This window comes from Alosa sapidissima, chromosome 8 (genome assembly GCF_018492685.1).
Source record: "Alosa sapidissima isolate fAloSap1 chromosome 8, fAloSap1.pri, whole genome shotgun sequence".
NCBI classification, from domain to species: Eukaryota; Metazoa; Chordata; class Actinopteri; order Clupeiformes; family Clupeidae; genus Alosa; species Alosa sapidissima.
Window position 1 is genome coordinate 25,086,763 of NC_055964.1, and position 16,838 is coordinate 25,103,600.

Here is a 16,838-nt window from a genome sequence, read left to right on the forward strand (position 1 = left end):
ACTGCTCTGCTCTGCAGGAGAACCAGCGAGGGAGGGAAAAACAGAGCGAGCAGGAGAGAGAGAAATAGAGTGAACGAGAGAGAGAGAGAGAGAGCGAGAGAGAGAGAGCGAGTGAACGAGAGAGGGGCAGGAGGAGGGGTCCTGAGAGTCACTGTGCTTGAGCGGGACCAACAGCAGCAGCAGCAGCAGCAGCAGCAGCAGCAGGAGCAGCAGCAGCAGGAGCACTGAGGCGAGAGGGGAGAAGGGAGCATCTCCGCCACCCCGTAAGCCCAGCAGTAGCAGCTCGCCAGCGGACGCCAGCATGGCACAAGCCGCCAAACATCTCCGCAAGAACAAGGACTTGGAGGCTCAGCTTGAGCAGGAGCGCAAGGAGAAGGAGGAGGAGAAAGCCAGGAAGAGGAACCGCTCCAGAGACAAGAAGCGCAAGGTAAGGGAGAGGAGGAGACGGAGGGAGGGAGAGAGGGGAGGCTGAAAAGAGGGAAGAGGAGCTGAAGAAAGAGATACCTCTCTGTCTGTTGCCTGTGGGTCCTGAGCAACGCAACATGCGCCTGCAACGCACACACACACACACGTACAGAATCATTGTTCCCTGCTGTGGATGTGCAGGGCAGGCACATGCACACACTCACACGCACGTGCAATGCAAGACCGGGTGCAAAAAGTGTGAAGTGGTCCACAGTCGCACATGACAACAAACGCACTGGTAGACATCAGTTTTCAACCAAAGAACTGAGACGGAAGTAAAGGTTTTAGTAGTCACACTGATGCACGTAAACATAACATGCATACAGGTGCACATGAACATACCAGTGCACACTCACACAATACAAAAGCTTGGGCTCACACAAGACTGGTGCTGGGGTATTAGGGGAGATGTTTCCTGCGATGGAAATTATCATGGATGTCTGTGTGTGTGTGTGTGTGTGTGTCTGTCTGTGTGCATTTTGGTGTAAACACATGCATATGTGTTTGTCTATGTATGATTTTGAGCAAAACCATATTGATGTTGTCTACAATACTGTCTACCTGTGAATGAGTAGTATGTGTGTGTGTGTGTGTGTGTGTACTTCCTGCCATTCTCTTTCTTCCAGCACTGCAGTGTATCATCAGAACTGAGTGGATGACTCAGTGTGTGTGTGTGTGTGTGTGTGTGTGTGTGTGTGCACCTGCCTATGTTGTCCTGCTGCTGCTGCTGCTGGTGATGTGACTGCACCTGAGAGCTTGTGTTTGCCTCATCTGTGCTGGATGATTAAATTCAAATGTGTCACGGTCTTAAGGAGTTTGAAGTGCGGGTGGGAAGCGGCTGCTTTGGCCATTAGTTGGGTTATTTGGAGATGCTGGGCAGGTGGTGGCACTGGGGTTAGATAAAGAAAATGTGAATAGAGAAAATAAAGGCCTTGAGAGCAAACAGGGCCACCTCTGGGTATTATTGCCGTTGTTTTGAGGCATTGAGGAAGGTTAGGATACCAAGGATATATGTAAAGTTGTGCTGGTATGTTTCTGAGGTACTAGATCATAAATGAAATGTCATTAACAAGATTTTTGCTAAGGTGATATGCTTTGATTTGTGTGTGGAAGAATTATGGTATGGACCCTTTCAAGAGAGTTCCATTATCAGCATCATAGTTGGCCCCACAAGACTTCCTTTTTAACATTCCATATGTTATCTTAATGCAGAGGAAGTAGATTGGGGCCCAAATAGAACGTTCAAGCATTGTTTTTGTTTACCTTGTTGAAAGGGTCTATAGATATAGGGGGGCTTACTTTCTGGCTAAGTAGTATGAATAGTGTATTGGCTCTCAAACACAGACACAGAAACTGATTGAACACAAACACACATGCACACTGCTATCCCTTTCAGTGAAAACTGAAACTCAGAGGAGGGAGACACCACTGAGGTGAACAGCATCAGGGATATACCCAGTGGAGTCACAATTAGACACTCCACAATAGAAAGAGTGATGGACAGAGTGAAGGCAGGGTAAATGGAAGAGAGTGGAAAGGAGAGTAACAGGGAGGATGAGGATGGAATGAAGATTGAGAGAGAGAGAGCGAAAGAGAGAGAGAAAGACGGAAAGCGAGAGAGAGGGGGGTTGGCCTGAGGCAGGGCTTAACAGTGTGACCATTTTACACGCATACGAGTTAAATGTTGGTGTGTTAGCTTAACAAATATTAAGGTGTTCTGGTCCAAATGACTTCCAACAGCGTTAATATTGGACTAAGAAATAATGTACAATGTTGGAAAGCATTGGTGCTAATTAACTGCATTTCGTTGTCTTTGTACTTGTACTCTGCACATTGCACAATGACAATAAAGTTGAATCTAATCTAATACTACATAAAAAAAACACGCCTTCCAAACATCGAGTTTCATATCATACTACAATTGACTTCTCTCACTTCTTTCAAATTCAAGGGAGCGTTCAAAACAAAAAATAGTTAGTCTACTAAGAGGCGTATATAACATAATAATATAAAAAATGTATATAAATTAGAATGTTAAGCAATTTATGAAAACTTTGAAATGTTGAACAAGGCCAATACAAAGCCTGGCCAAGCCCATCTTGCACCATATCAAGTCGAACAAAATGAAATATTGAAACATAAAACATGTACATAAAACTATGATAGAGAATGAAGTAATATTCTTTAAAATGTGGTGTCCTGCCATTTTTACAAGGAGCTATGCGGAATTCTGTTGGATTTTTCTTGGAAGTTTTCTTGAACGCAGCCATAATGCACTCTTCCGTTTGCATTATATTTAATACAGTGGCCACACCTGGTACACCGTGGTATTGCAAATGAACTCGGCCGATGCTAGCTGGGTTGTATGCTAACTTCAGTGAATATCTGGACAACACAGAGCATAGCCGTTTGAGATGTTTTTCAAGAAAACTCCACATAGCACCTTTAATGTTAATCTTCAAACTAGTGGATTAGAATGTTTAATTACCTTTGCCAAGGTTTTATTTACGGTTTGGTTTTTTGATTGTCTGCAAATACTACCAGCAAAAATGGGTGAACATGACATTGTGTAGAATGAGCCAGTGGTGAACCCCGCAGATTTAGTTTCACTTTCGTTAACATTGTGAGATACAGCATGGCCTAGATGGAGGTCACCAAGAGCCATTCTAGTTGTGTAACAGTGATGCATTATGTTTAAGCCCTTAAAAACAGAACTGACTGCGCACCCACATTTTCGTCTGTGCTCCTAAATTTTTTAACTTGGTCGCACAAGTGCTTCTTGGAAAAAAAGGGGGAGCGTTAAGCCCTTGCCTGAGGATGAACGACTATGTGGAGGATGGAATGGAGGGGGTCAGGATCCTCCTGGTCTTTCACTCTGATTGAACGTGTAACTGTCTCAGGGTACCTGATGTCACTTACATAACTCCCGCCTTAAGCCTCTTAAATAAGCTGTCTGACAACTCCTTCTCCTTTCATCACTTCTCTCTCTCTCTCTGTTTGAGACAAAACATATATGCTATGAAACATGCAGTGTACATAACCCAGTTAAGGACTCTATAATCTTCAGAATAATCACACACAGACACACACACACACACACAAGAAGACACAGTTAAGTGTGAGGTGTGCTGTTTTTCACTCAATCCCCTGATGCTGATGCAGCATTTTTTCTCTCTCCCTCTCTCCCCCATCCTCTCCTTATCCCCCGGCCTCTGCCTGTATCTCTCCCCATTTCTTTCCATCTCGGTCTCTCCCATTTCTTGTTCCTTCCTCATCTCTCCCCTCACTGCTCTCTCTCTCTCGTTCTCTGAGCAGTTCTATGAATGATGGATAGGCTCTTGGATGGAGAGTTATGGTGCTGCATTTCTGCCATCCTGCAGAGGCCGAATGCTAACAAACAGACACTCCCCCTCTACTTATCCAAACTACTCAAAGAATGTCCTCACTGACTCTCTCACATACCCGAACTGCTACACAGTATCTTGTTGGCCATCATATCCTAATGCTCTATCACACCATACTCATACAATCATTCTACATCCTCACACTCTCCTTGGTACACACGCCACTTTTGCAGATGTAATCCTAACAAGACTAACCCCTTGTTCTCTCTCTGTTTGAGACAAAACATATACATGTATGCTATGAAACATGCAGTGTACATAACCCAGTTAAGGACTCTATAATCTTCAGAATAATCACACACAGACGCACACAAGAAGACACAGTTAAGTGTGAGGTGTGCTGTTTTCACACATATCTACAATCTCAGGCTTCTTTTACACTTACTTGCCAGTGTATCAGAAATACTCTTTTCTGATTGGCTGGCAGATGTCCTGATATTTCTACATAAAAGGACACTTATGAACTAAATTGAGTGAAAAGGTTTCTAAATTACTGCACTGGAAATTAAGAATAGTAGCTATAACAAGATTTGTAAATAACAGTTGATTGACAAGCTGCACACCAGCAAAGGCTACCACAGTAAGCATGTAGTCCAGCCAAGCCAATTAATTAAACTAAATAAACATATTTTCTCGTATTGCCAAGTGGTGTACATACTGTACAGTGAATTACGTGCTTTAATAACATATTATCAGGAGAACTAGCAACCTTGAAACCAAGCAATTGTAGAATCAGAAACAAAAAACAAGCTAAAGGATTCAGGCTCAGCAACAATATAATCAATTGTAATCAAACAGACTCACCAATGTTATCCAAATACATAAGTAATATTACTAAACAGTCTGATTTTTATTTTAAACTGAACTAAATGTCTTCACATAAGGACTATAATTACATGCCCAAACATCTATGGCAACTGAGGTATGAGCAGGATAATGGCCTTCAAGTTGTCCCATTACTGTAAGTGAAAATATTGGTGGAGAAAACTCTACTTCATGCTGTTGGGGTTTTTCGCCTCCACCTCACACAATATTTTTTACATAATGGTACATGTCAGCAGCCGTTTTCCCTAACATTATGTACCAGACCACACCCAAATACACCCACTGTGTCAGACTTTCTCTGTCACAGTCTGTCTCTGTGTGTGAGACTGCACATTGTAACGTTTCAGCGATGGCAGACTACACTCCTCAGGACTTAAAGCAGAAACAGACTTGTGTGGTGTTAAAATTAAATAATAACAATAATAAAAAAAAACATTTAACAACATCACAGGGTCACAAGATGCTGCATTGGTCAATTTATTGATTGTGTCACATTAGCATCAGTGGGTGTATAGATTCAAAACTAACTCTTCTTTTTCAAGCGTATGTGTGTGTATGCTTATACGCACAAATGTGTGAAGGAAAATAGTGTAGTATACATTCACATGTAATTTTGCTTTGTATGCATAATGATGTTGGAGCATGTCAGAGCATGATAATTCATGTCAGACAGCCATAGCAATTGATGCCTTTGAAGGAAGTGAATGTGTGTGTGTGTGTTCGGGTGGTGAGCTGATCTCAGCATTGATCAGATCTCCTGTTACTGCTGTCATTTCATCTTTCTCATACTGCAGGCAAGGCAAGGTCAACCACCACCGAGACCAAACCATACACACAGAACACACATACGCACACACTTCCTTTTTCACAATCACACACATGCACACAGGAGTTTGGATTGGGCTAACTAATGTTAATTCTCATACGAAATGATGAATACTACTTGGGATGCTTCCACATTAGAATTAGTAGACTTTAACAACAGCGTTTGGCTTGTTCGCCTAGCCTTTTGCTCCCCTTATCTCTTATGATCCAGCTACTTCTCTTTTAGTTACTTCATCCTCCAAACCGCACACACATCATACTTTCTCTTCCATGTAGACACATTAATGGTAGTAGCCTGACAGAGTGCGGAGAGAGAGCTATTCATTTTCAGCCCTGTTGGCGGAATGTCATTGTTTTATACAAACAATTGGGTCTATAGATCCATGTACAGTAACAGGCTACTGTCTGTTTTATAGTATGAACCTAAAGACATGGCATGTGACTCAGTAAACCCAGACCCATCATTATCATTTACTGTGACTTGCAGCTTACACCTGCCCTTCCAGAACCATGGGCCTATCCTTTTAACTTGTATTTGAGTATTAATGAGTGTGTTACTACGTGTTTAACAAAAACTTTATAAGCTGTTTGTAACAGAGGTATCTGTGTGAGGTATAGATAACCAGTCTGTGTAGCAGGGAAACTGCAAAAGGTAAGAGCAGAAATAATATTATGGTGTGGGTGAGTACAAATCGGATACAGTGAGGCACAGTTTTCAAACTGAATTTGTTTTCTTGTCGTAATCAGAAGGCGGTAGTCCTGTTGTGTTAGTGACATGTTTGGATGTGATTATAGAGTAATATCTGCAGGATGAATTGACTGAGAGAGCGTGTAATGTGGATGCGTATTAACTGGTTCTACTCCTGTTGCAAATTGTTGTGTTTGGCCATTATCCCCTTTAAATACTCACCAGATTGCACCACCTGTTATAAATAGTATCCATAGAGATCTGAGCGTGTGGGGGCATGTGTGTGTGCTCAGCCATGTGGCCACTCACCTGCTGCTTACCCTATCCCTTCCATTTCCGTTTTCCACTCTGTCGCTTTCCGTCTTTCTCCCCCCTCTTTTCTCTCTCCCTTTCTATCTTCCTCATACTCAGTTTCCCTCCCTTTCTCTTGCCTTTCCTTTCGTGCTCTCTTGCTCCCTTTCTCTCTCTCTCTCTCTCTCTCTGTCCCTCCCTTTCTCTGCGGCAGTGGCGTGCCGGTCCCTATTAGTTGTGCTGTGTTGGAGGTTGGAAGTTGGCTGGCAGGTGAAACGTCCCTAGAGTGCAGCTTTGTCAGAGCACTGTGTGTGTTTCAGTGCGACTTCAAACAGACACGTCATGATTCAGCATTCTCTGGGTCCCCATAAGTCACTTATGTTTATGACCAGAGTTGGGGAGGGGTCAGTGACTCAGGCCACGCCATCTCCCCCAAATGCTTCTAAAACATGCTGCCATTTGTTTCTGTCACCACCCCACCCCACCCCACACACACCCATTGTCCTCTCCACGTGCACACGCACATCCTCACACACACACACACACTATGTGTGGAGTGAACTTAACGACTCCTCCCCAAGAGCACTCAACCTAATTTGTTACAATAAAATGAAACAAAATAAATAACGAGCTGGCTGACATTTGAGCTGAGAGAGCGGGCTGAGCAAGAGCCCACCCCTACCCCACACACTCATACACCCACACACAACAGCACAACTACCAGATATATGCTTAGCGTTATCATTCACAATTATTTAGCACATTGTGTATGTGTGTGTGTGTATGTGTGTTATTTAAATCAGGACCTTACTGGGACAATAACATCTGTCTGATGTTTTAAGGCTGGCTTGTGGCTTTATCCCGTCTGCGGAGATGAGGCTTAACTGAGGCTTTCCTGAAGTAGCATTATCATCACTAATGAGCCAGACATCTTCATGGGACACAAGACCTCTGGAAGGATATGGGTCAATCATCAAGAACCTCTCAGGGACGCATACCAAAATCTCTCTGACATTACAGGAACTAGTCCAGTTGACCACAGGGTGGAGTGCAACAAATCACAGGGCTCCACTGCAGGGAAGCGGCCAATCACAGATCTTGGATACAGCATTGACCAATTACAGAGCTGTCATTAGCCCCGTTTATATATTGTGGGCCAAACCTGATGCTTGAACTTACTTCCTGGCCTAGGGAGCGTTTACATTATACTGGGTGAGGCTAAGACCTGGCTAAACCTGGAACTTTAGCCTTTGCAACCAGCCAAGCTCAACGGTCAGGGCCACAGGTCCAAACCAGTGCATTTAACAGATTTATTTAAAGTGTAATTGTACTTATTACACGGCTCTTCACAAGGCAAGTAGAACGCTCCATTGACTTGAATGGGATTTCCCAAAGTTCCCAAAAAGTTCCCAAAAAGATAGTAAAATATAGTAAAATATTTTCATATAATTACCGCTGTCAATGGCAACGGGTTTTGTGCTTCTGATATGTCTTTCAACTCACTACGCAAGGACTGGAACTTCATTTAAAAGTGAAAGCAGACGGTTGATCAGCTGTGTTCTAAAGAATGTTTGATTCAAGTTCAGCGTGTTGTTGCGAACTATTTGTTTCTCAGCAAATGCCACGATGAACGGTAACAAATAGGCTAGGCTATGTAGGCTAAATTCATATTGTGGGGAGTTTATTATTTCGTTTTGTAAGTAGCCATGTAATAAGCGGGATAATGTATAGAACGCCGGTCATTATTGGGAAAATAAGTCCCGACAGGGACTTATCTTGTTCCGCCCCGAAGGGGCCGGCGTTCTATACATTATCCCTTACTTATTACACATTTCTAATTGCATATTGTCTTGTATGTGATCCCAATTCCAAAATCCTCCAAAAAATCTCAATTCACAAATTTTGTATCAACAAATGTGCATCGTCTTTCACTGTCATTTTCACACAGAACAGCACCAAAATTCCCCCCAGAGGTCCATCATATATTACACTCAATGTAGCCTATATGGTGAGAAGGGTCTGGCTGCAGAGCCGCAGACATATAGCAACCGATCTACCATCACCGATCTACCACAGCGGATCTACCAGCGTATGTGCTGATGTTCTTCTGGCTTAGCTAATAGCTGAAACTAGTTTAGTTAGTTTAGTAGCTGGTGAGTTATGTTTTATTTTTTACAGTATGTGGTCAGTCAGTTGTGTCCTGATTTTTTTAAATGCACATAACAAATCAGAGGGAATTATACCTAATTATACTCTAATTGTAAGATTCCAACGATTTGAAGGGCTTTAACTCCTGTGCGGTATAGGCAGACACTGGTTGTTTGTCGAACAAAAAGTTTAAGAACCACTGGTCTAGATAATGAGAACACAGATCTGTCTGAGCGATCCTTTTGTAGTAGGCTAGCTTATGTGTGGTATAGTTTGCTATTAATTGAGGAGTTGTTAACTCTGACTAGCACCATAAGAAATTTCGGTTCGCTTTCACGTGATATATTAACATATAAGAATTCATTTTTAAAGGCTGACAAGCCATTGAATCCAAACCATTAAAGCAAAAAAAAAAAAAGTCTGCACATGCCTGGGCAACCAGTTTGTAACGTTGTCGAGCGCTTCATTTATTAGGATTACCTCTTTAAATCAAGTACTTACATCCATTCTCTGTGAAGGACACGACACTAAGTTAGCGTAAGCTAAGTGGAACATCTGCGCAAGTGTGAAATAACCATCAGTGCATGAGTTAATTAGCTGGTAGATCTGCGGTGGTAGATCGTTGCTGCGGCTCTGCAGACAGATACTATTGTTTAGGATGGCTATGACATGACTATTATAAGCAGGATTTCTCTGTTTGATGTCTAATGTTTATATTTTGTTTATCTACTCATGGGATGTTGTGCAGTATCTCTATGGGTTAAATTTTTGTTGTTGACTACATGGCCCATATAGTGCAAACAAAATAGGAACTCTAGCCAAGGTGCTTGTAGCCAAAGTTCCTGGGCTGATGGCCCACAGTATAAACAAGGCTATTAGGATCTAAGATTAAAGTCAGAGAGCTGCCTTTTTGTGGTTGTGCTCGTCTAAGCAGCCTGGAGGCACTGCTTTGTAGCCTACTAGTGGAGACTGTGGATGGAGAAGAGATGTGAGCTGAAGGACCCAGTTCACTGAGCAGGCCTCAGATAAGACCCTCCTTGTGTGCGAGAGAGATGGGAGTGTGCACAACTGACCCCAGATCAGATCATCTCTACGTCTGGGTCAGAGGAGAGTGAGCTGGACAGACTTCATTAGGTCAGGCTGTAGCAGCTTCTCAGGATCTATTGTAACTGATTTACCATGAACTGCGCCTTTCCCTGGCACACTCGCTCTCTTCACTCTCTCTCTCTCTCTCTCAGTGGTGTTCTATGAGTAAGCTGGCCTGGAGACCTATGACTGGGTCTGTGAAATGTGCCACATGTTTACAACCCTCAAGAAAGCTGAGGGCATCTAGCTGGATCTCATGTGTCATCATATCAGAGAATCTGCACAAAAGGTTTTGTTAGTTTGCTTATGTATGAATTAATGTACAAGATTTTATTTTGTATCTATGGCTGTTGACACTGCAGGGTGGAAGCTGACAGTAAGGCACAGTCTTGCACTGCGGTTCTCATGGTTCTGGTGTGAACAGGGATGAGTCTTATCCCAGAGCAGCTCTACTGTGGTTCCGATATGAGGACGGAAGCATGCCAGTGGAGCTGCGGTGGAGGTGAAAGTTGTGCTGAGTAATTAGTATGTGTGGTGCTAATTGAGCAGTGTGTGTGGTGGTAATGAGAATTATGTGTCAGTTACAGTCCCCTGCTCACATCCCCACATCTCTCGCACTACCTCCCCTCACCACCCCCCCCTTATTCCTATCTTCAGTTCTCTCCGCTTGCATGAGCACAATAATCTGTTCTCCGAACTGTTATTCTGATATGACAGCTTTACGTAACTCTCACGGTCTGATCGGAACAGATCCTGATGGAGGTCAGATTTTGTGTATGAGTGTGTGTGTGTGTGTGTGTGTGTGTGTGTGTGTGTGTGTGTATGTGTGTGCGCACATGCTCAACTTTATCAGATGTACCTTAGGGGCCAAAGAATGCATGCAGTTTAGGAAAATGACAGAACCACACACACGAACATTAACATAGACAAATGCACACACAAACACACTCATGCAAACACACTCACCGGTAAGTCCCTTCTGGCCCCCAACTGATCTGCTGTTTGGTGGGTAAGTCTGATTACTGCAGCTTTTGGTTCTGACCCCAAGCAGTAATACAGCAGGACAGAGGATGTTTTAGGTTCTGACCCTCAGTGCTAATATCATGTATTTGTGTAGGTTAATGTGTGAGTCTGTGTATGTTTGTCGTTTGAGTGTGCTGTATGTCAGCAGGTAAGTCTGTTAACTATTAATATTTTAATATTGACTTCCAAAAGCTTCAAATTCTAAATCCTAAATGAGCATTAGCTTTGTACGTCTCATTCTTCACATGACCCCGATGTCACCCCCATCTGATCACTTCCTTGGTAAACTTCTAAACATAACATCACTTCCTGTTACATCCTGTTACACATCACGAGACCTAATTTTGATTTTGAATAGTAGAACTTGACAGCATGCCACTTTTGTGACACCAAAGATTGTGTGACTGTGGGGCCGAGAGACAGAGAGATAGAGAAAGAGAGAGAGAGAAAGATTGTAGGTGTAGAAGAATGTTTAATAAATTGTATACCGTATGTAACTGCACAAGGGTGAATGCAAGGGGGAAGGAAAGTGTGGGAAGAGACTAAAGGATCATTTCACAGTGTGTAGGTTCAGTCTTGTTTAGAAAATTGAGATTTGGTCTGGTAGATTGTGTTAGTGTGTCTCTGTGAGTCTCTCTGTGTGTGTGTGTGTGTGTGTGTGTGTTGACTGCAGTCGAACTAAATTAAAGACTGTTGTGCCTGGGGACCACCACTGTGCTGTGTTTGTGCACATGTATAGTAGAGGGGCTTAATGCGACATTCTTTAAGTCAACCAAATTAAGGCGGGGATTTAAAACAGTTGCTATAGAGACAGAGACATTATTATCCTTTAGAAAGCACCAACCACCCTATTTCTCTCTCTTTCTTTCTCTCTCTCTCTCTCTGTATGTGTGTGTGTTAATTTAGTTAAATTTTTTGTCTACCTGTGTGTGTGTAATCCTCCAGATGTGTGTTTGTCTCAACAGACATGTATACAGATCTGTCCAGATGTGTGTTACTCCAGATGTTTAGGATTTCTAGGATTTTATCTCACCAGATGTTTGCCCCTTGACCATGCTGTAACAGCACATTTTCACCCAACTGTCTTGTGCTTATGAGTGTATGTCCATAGACCTACAGCAGTAGTGATGTTTACCATACACTTCTTTATTGATCTGTCTCTCCTTGTAGTGGCCTCTCTTAGCCATCCATCTTTCCTTGCTCCACTCACTGCTCCTTTCTTCTAGTGTGCTCGACCCTAGTGTTGAGTAGCTGTGGCTTGCTGCAGCCTTTCACTGAACACACACACACACACACACACACACACAGATTGCACACAGAATTTTTGAATTTCCCCTTGGGGATCAATAAAGTATCTATCTATCTATCTATCTATCTATCTATCTATCTATCTATCCACACACACACACACACACACATATACAAAGAAAGAATAATACATTATTTTAACATTGGCAGAGACAGAGTAAATGATAGGTAAGCCGCACACACACAGATTGCACACAGACAGACTTACTGTATCTGTCTGTAGAAGGGTCTCAGCGCTAATATGCTGCCCCCTGCTGTTAACACTGCAGAGATTCTGATGACATCACCTCTCTGTCTGTCTCTGCCTTTGCAACGTTTTTTTTCTCTCCTGGAATGGTCTGTTGTTTTGTGTTTTGTTATTTTTGCAGCACATTTTTGGGACCAGCTTTTGAATGCTACTGTTAAGTAGCTCTTGATAGGATTTTTTGTATGTGTGTTTGTGTTTGTGTGTTTGCTATTAGTAGCAGTTGCATCGTGCTGATATTGGCATGATTCATTGCCAGATAATAGCATCTCTCACATCCCTTTTTATTCCTCAATTTCTCCCTTCTTATCTATTTGCCTTACTCTCTCTCCCTCACCCAGTTTGCTTATCCTCCTTCATAATGTCTTATCCAAGCTTCTAATAAATGAAACGTAAAATGTTTATGTGGATTTGTGTGTGTGTGTGTGTGTGTGTGTGCATGCTCCAGATGGTCCTGTGTGTTTCCTGTTGCTTTCCCTTGCTGCTTTAAGCCATCACTGCATCAAACACTTACATGCGGACACACACACACACAAACCCACACACACACACAAACCCACACACACATGCGCGGTGCCTCTTACTGTGTGTCTGCTTACGTCAAACACACAAACCAAAGAGGGCCAAGAGAGTTAGAAACAAGTCTGAGAAATCCAATGATAACACAATAGAAACACATACTATATGCATGGTGTGATGGATGCTCTGGGCTATTTGACAGTTTGAGAGATATTTGTGTATGTGTGTGTGCATAATATGACTGGACTTGCCAATCAATTGAATTCAATTGAAACCTTCCATTTCGGTGTCATCAGAATGCTTCTCTTAATCACAGGCTTTATTTTCTCTCCCCCCCCCCCCCCCCCCCCCCACTCCACCTCTAATTCCCTCTTTACTTCCCCCCTGTCTGTTCCACTCAGCAAGGATGTACATTTTAGGTGTTAATATATCACATGCACTATTAGGCAGCTTTCATTGTGTGTGAGTGTGTGTGTGTGTGTGTGTGTGTGTGTGCGCGCGTTTATGGGGGTGACTGAGAGTTTTGTTTTCCTGCTGAATCACTGAAATTGGATCTCGTCCTGTCTTTTTGCTATTTTCTTCTGGGCATGTAAAACCAGCGTAAGAATGCTATCTTTACTGTAATATGGACCTTCCCTGTTCAAAATGGATGCAATGATTAAGGCAAGAGACAATTATATTGGGAAAATATTACAAAGCTTCTCTCACTATGGTTAAATAAAAAATGGAATTCGGGTCCAAGTGCCCATCGGGTTCAAGTCTTCCCGATCCCACCCCATCTCTCTCTCCCACTTGCTTCCTGACAGTCTCTTCACTGTCCTGTCTGAATAAAGGCAAAATACCTAAACAGAAATAAATTAAGTATCAAAGGGAAATTACATTACCATTTCCGTTGATGTAGATGCAACGGCAGTGACTCACAAATTGATTTTTAAGTGATATCACAACAGCCCCCTGCAGCTCTCAGCAGGTCAGGGGTCACTGGCTGCTTTCTCCTTATGGATCATGTGATCATCTCAGATAATCCATATAATTTCCATAACATTATAAGGCAGATATCTAAGTGGCCAATGGCATTTTATTATAGATTATAGTCATTACTTGAAATCTGATTGTGTGTGAGTGTGTTTGTTGTGACATAGACGTAAGCCTATCAGGTGTGAGAAAGCAGAGTTGCTGTGAAATTGACAGGTCTGATGTGTAATAGTAGCTTTAGTTTAGAGATGAAAAGAGTGGTTTGATATGATGGAGCAATGCCTGATTTGCCAGAGATGAGAAATAATGGCTTGTGACTGGCCCAAAGTTAGTGTAACGTTTGTTAATTGCTGTTGGCAGTGAAGGTTGTTCCTGGAGCCAGAAGACCTTGCTTGCACCAGAGGACAGAAATGAGACAAGAGACTCCAATTATATGTTTAAAGTCAATCATCAAATATGTTATTCTAAGGGCTTTTAATTCATTGGGGAATGACAGCACATATATATTTTAAGCACTGACCTACAGGAACAACCAAACACCACCACAACAAAAATGAATACCTGTAACAGACTTCTGCTTACCATAGCATTTTTAGTATTAGAGTGTGTGGGTGTGTTAGGCCTGATTCTGCTCTTGGTCTCACTCTGTCACCCTGGCATCTGTTCTTGTCAACATAAAAAGATTAATGGGGAGGAAATGCAGAGAGAGAGAGAGAGAGAGAGAGAGAGAGAGAGAGAGAGAGAGAGTAAGGTTTAGTAAGGGACAGATGGATGCAGTATCTGTCAACAACAGACCTTTACCTGAGGTCTTTCTAATAACGCAAATGTGAAAGGGTAAACACACTCAGCTTGCTTATACTTGCACTTACTCTTCCTATAGCTTGTTCGGTAATCAAAAACTGACCTGCAAATGTCTTGCGCAGTCTAATCAATACTGTGTCCAATATGAATTTCAAAGTCCATCTATTCAGAGCAAGAGAGAGAGAGAGAGAAGGAGAAAGTGAACCCATTATCAGCACAACAATTCACCAAGTAAGAACCATATAAACACTTTGAAGCCTTGCCCGCAAAACCTCACAGACTGACCTCTTCCCCTGGTATTTTAGAAACATGGAGGGCACGGTGTAACACTAGCCACACTATTTTGCTATTGGGGCTTAATCATTAGAGGGAGAGTGTCATATTATCAAGGTTGTGAGGTCAGCCCGCGCCGTTGGGGGTTTTCTGCCCATTTATCAGTGAGCAGGCGTTCGGGTGACAGCTGCAGATGCGCATCCTGCATCCTCCGCAGCCTCCCGCCGCGCACAGGCACCGAGTGCTGCTAGCAACCGCAAGTGGTGCTTTTTATATCGCAGGTCCAGTTGTGCTGTGCAGAGAGGGGCGGACTGGAGTTGCAGCAGATCTTGTGGTGTTGTGGCCAGTGGTATGCTGCAGTGACTGCAGGTTCAGTTGTAAGGAAACTCCAGAGCAGTTTCTGTGTTAATCCAGTTGTGTGACTGTTCAGTAAGATGTGGCAGGACAGCTTAACTAATGGGACGAGGCGTTTAACAACACCAACGCCATGGCTTTCATCCCTAGGGAACACACAGAATGATAACATGTACACCTGTAAGCCGCTTTGGATAAAATTGAATGTGTGCTGAATGAATTCATGCAAATGCTACTTTGAATGTATCTGCGTTGCTGTAGCTCATGTTCTGTGAGCCACAATCTCTGCGTCCTCTTGCTGCGTTTTTAACATTTTGAGTCAAATTCTCATGTGAACAGGTCACATTACAGTATGTTTGCCTGAGTGTTTATTGCAGGTGGAGCATGCAGTTTGTATTAGGCCAATTGTACTGCCTTGAATAAGGTTGTTCCATAGTGAGCTCATTATGTGGTTTCTGCTTGTGCAGTTGTTTTACTTTTCATCCAAATGTGATACACTGGGTACGAGTGTTTTATAGGTCCAGACCTATTACTGCAGGTTCAGTTGTCTTTGACTGAGGCTGCATTCTCTGCACCACCTGCTAGTGGTTTATATGGTGAGCCCAGTTCTATGTGTCTGGGCTCCTTCTGGCCAGGCAATGCCTAGGTGACTCCTGGGGCAGTTGAGTCACGTAGTACTTACCATTTTATAACACAATTTGTATTGTAATGTAGTTATGTGTAGTGCATACATTATACGTTATACTGAATCTGTCCAAACTATGGAAAGAGAAAAAGAAGAGAGAATGAAATGGAGAGAAGGAGACATGTTTAGGCATGCATGACAGTTGGCGGTGAGAGCTCAGGGCTGACCATTTGTCTTTTGCGCTGCGTGTGCACAGTGCAACATCCAGGGAGCTTCATCACACAAATATGTATGCAGATTCCTTAAACACATGCTCTCCACATTTATAGGCACAAACATACTGTACACACACTCTTGCTGGTGAGTTTTTAATGTCTTATGAAAGAGGTGAATTTTGTGAATATAATGAATCGCGGCACTGTTGTTATGTAACGCTTTTGGGGGTTTTAACTGTTACCGTCAAAACAATAGGGGGTACTGTAGTTTAAGTGAAGTTAGTAACATGAAAAGGATGTCTGTATTAGTTCAGTACACTTGCAGGTGGAGTTAGTTGTCTTGGCTTGTGTAGTTGGTTTACACAGGGTCAGTAGGGTGGTCCTTATTTTTCAACTTTTAAAAGTTCATGCTCTCACCCCACAAATATGTTTGATAAATAAAAAAAAACAATTGGGCAAATTTTTAGCATGACAAGTATGACAAGTGATTTTGGTTTGTTTGTTTGTTTCTTTCTTTCTTTCTATGATTTTGATGTTGTATGTTGTTTACCACACTACCACAGTGCCTGTGTTATTAAACATAATATTTTTTGTGTGTGTTCTTAAATGGTACAATTTCTGCAAAAATTAGCGATTCCGGAAATATTCCGAAAAAAGGCCTTGAGCAACCTCTAGATATTGTGGGAACAATTCAAAATTTTGCACAGTGTGTTTTTATTGATATCCTAACACATTTAGGGGGTGAGAGTTAAACATTTCCAAAAAATGT

At 42.5% G+C, this 16,838-nt stretch overlaps 1 protein-coding gene and 1 long non-coding RNA gene across 9 annotated transcripts in view; one reads left to right on the plus strand and one right to left on the minus strand.

Moving 5' to 3' along the window:
• Positions 1–16,838, minus strand: part of LOC121715846 — a 90,153-nt gene that overhangs the window by 15,697 nt on the left and 57,618 nt on the right. For all 5 annotated transcript variants that reach the window (XR_006033690.1, XR_006033692.1, XR_006033691.1 and 2 more), the window contains exons 3-4: positions 14,706–14,764; positions 14,384–14,461 (exon numbers count right to left, since the gene is read on the minus strand). This is a non-coding gene — a long non-coding RNA (uncharacterized LOC121715846). The remainder of the gene's footprint in view (positions 1–14,383; positions 14,462–14,705; positions 14,765–16,838) is intronic.
• The window catches only part of ank1a (ankyrin 1, erythrocytic a), a 114,770-nt gene continuing 98,033 nt past the window's right edge, over positions 102–16,838 (plus strand). For 3 of the 4 annotated variants that reach the window (XM_042101852.1, XM_042101851.1, XM_042101856.1), the window contains exon 1: positions 105–427. In XM_042101852.1, the coding sequence (XP_041957786.1) occupies positions 302–427 (126 nt within the window). In that variant the 5' untranslated portion in view covers positions 105–301. Of the gene's footprint in view, positions 428–16,838 lie in introns of all 4 variants that reach the window. The other variant, XM_042101853.1, reaches the window with a different exon arrangement.